This window comes from Myotis brandtii, unplaced genomic scaffold (genome assembly GCF_000412655.1).
Source record: "Myotis brandtii unplaced genomic scaffold, ASM41265v1 scaffold1704, whole genome shotgun sequence".
In the NCBI taxonomy this organism is placed as follows: Eukaryota; Metazoa; Chordata; class Mammalia; order Chiroptera; family Vespertilionidae; genus Myotis; species Myotis brandtii.
In genome coordinates this window covers 36468-38350 of record NW_005356277.1, presented here as the reverse complement: position 1 = coordinate 38350, position 1883 = coordinate 36468, and the positions used below count along the sequence as shown (strand labels likewise).

Sequence of the window (1883 nt, the reverse complement as noted above, 5' to 3'; positions counted from 1 at the left end):
TAGAGCAATTCTATCAGAGAAATTAGTTGAAGCTTTAATCCAGAAAGAAAGACCATGACAAAGTACACAAATCAATTTCTCTAGCTTTGATTTGTTTGTGAAAACCTAGTCTGTTCTCATAAAAATGGACTTTAAAAAAATATTATTTAAAGTATGGAGGGAGCCTTAGTTGGTTTGGCTCAGTGGATAGAGTGTTGGCCTGTGGACTGAGGGGTCCCAGGTTCGATTCCGGCCAAGGGCACGTGCCTGGGTTTCAGGCTCAATCTCCAGTAGGGGGCGTGCTAGAGGCAGCCACTCAATGATTCTCTCATCACTGATGTTTCTATCTCTCTCTTCCTCTCTTAAATCAATAAAAAAATATATTTTAAAAGAAGTATGGAGGGAAAATTGACTTATATATGGAATTTACTATTCAAGAACTATGGCATTTTGATGTAGTTTTTGAGGGCACAGAGTATCTCACTTATGTATTAGAAAGTAAAGAGCAGGGCTTTCCCTTTAAAGGGCTAGGTATAGTTAATACGCAAGTCAGAAGAAAAACATATTTTGATTCACATACTTGCAAAACTTTCAGAAAGTACAATCAAGTAAGGCCCTTTTGAGCTTAATTTTGTGGGATTCTAGCTTTTTAGTTGAAAGAGGTCTTAAATCCTACTCTTCTAATCTGTTTACTTTTACATGTAACTGATACGCTCTCCAGTGGCTGTTAGTTTCCCCTAACCCAAGGTCTCTCAGGCTGACACTGACATCCAGAGAATAAGAAACATTTTCCCCTTTGGACAGGTACTGCTCTGATGGCTGGGGAAGCACCATGATATATTCAGTCATCAGTTTTTGAATAAGTAATTGATCAGAGGAGAGGTACATTCTACCTCCTATGTGATATGTATTAATCAGCAGGCTGACCATCAGAACCAATATTTTGTCCTTTGGGCTCAAAGCTTTTTCAGGTGGAGCATCTTCAGAATGCGTACCCGAATCTCTTTGGTTTTTATACTGTAGACAATTGGGTTGAGCATTGGAGGTACAAGGAAGTGCAGATAGGAGAGAAGCATGTATACCTGAGCTGGTAGTTTCTTTTTCCCAAAGCGATGGATCATGGACAGGCTGACTAGTGGGGTATAAAAGAGAAGTACAGCACAGATATGGGAAATGCAGGTGTTGAAGGCTTTGAGTCGCCCAGCATTGGAAGCGATGCTCAACACTGTCTTCAAGATCAGCACATAGGAGAGGAGAATGAGTACAGCATCTGTCCCCAATGTGGAAAGCATGACGAAGAGCCCAAAGCCACTGTTCACAAGAGTGCTGGACCTGGCCAGCCTTACAACATCAGGGTGAACACAATAAGAATGAGACAGAGCATTCATAGGCTGGAACTGAAGTCTTCCAAGGAGTACAGGCAGGGGCAGGTGAAGGGCAGCACTGCGGGTCACAATGGCCAGCCCAATGGCCCCAATGCGCTGGGTTGTGAGAATGGTGGCATAGCGTAAGGGCTCTCGGATAGCCACACAGCGGTCAAAAGCCATGGCCAACAGCACAGCTGACTCAATGACTGAGAAAGTGTGAATGAAGAAGAGTTGCGCAAAGCAGGTTGCAGCTCCCACCTTCCTCTGGCCTAAGAGAAACACCGCTGCCATTGAAGGCAGCGTAGAAACTGAGAGGCCCAAGTCAGCCACTGAAAGCATGGAAAGGAAGAGGTACATGGGTGTGTGAAGGCTGTGCACAGACTTGACAATGTACATTATGGTGATGTTGCCCAGAAAAGAGAGACCATAGATAAGGCAGATAGGAATAGCTGTCCAGCAGTGAGCACTCTCCAGTCCTGGGAGATCCATCAGTATGAAGAAGAAGCTGCTGGCATTATTGTTGCTAGGAATTGCCAT

At 44.0% G+C, this 1883-nt stretch overlaps 1 protein-coding gene across 1 annotated transcript; it reads right to left on the bottom strand.

The window, feature by feature from the left end:
- Nucleotides 1-935: 935 nt before the first annotated feature.
- Nucleotides 936-1883, bottom strand: LOC102247337 (olfactory receptor 51G2). The gene has a single exon (XM_005863042.1). The coding sequence runs from the start codon at nt 1881-1883 to the stop codon at nt 936-938; it is 948 nt and encodes a 315-aa protein (XP_005863104.1).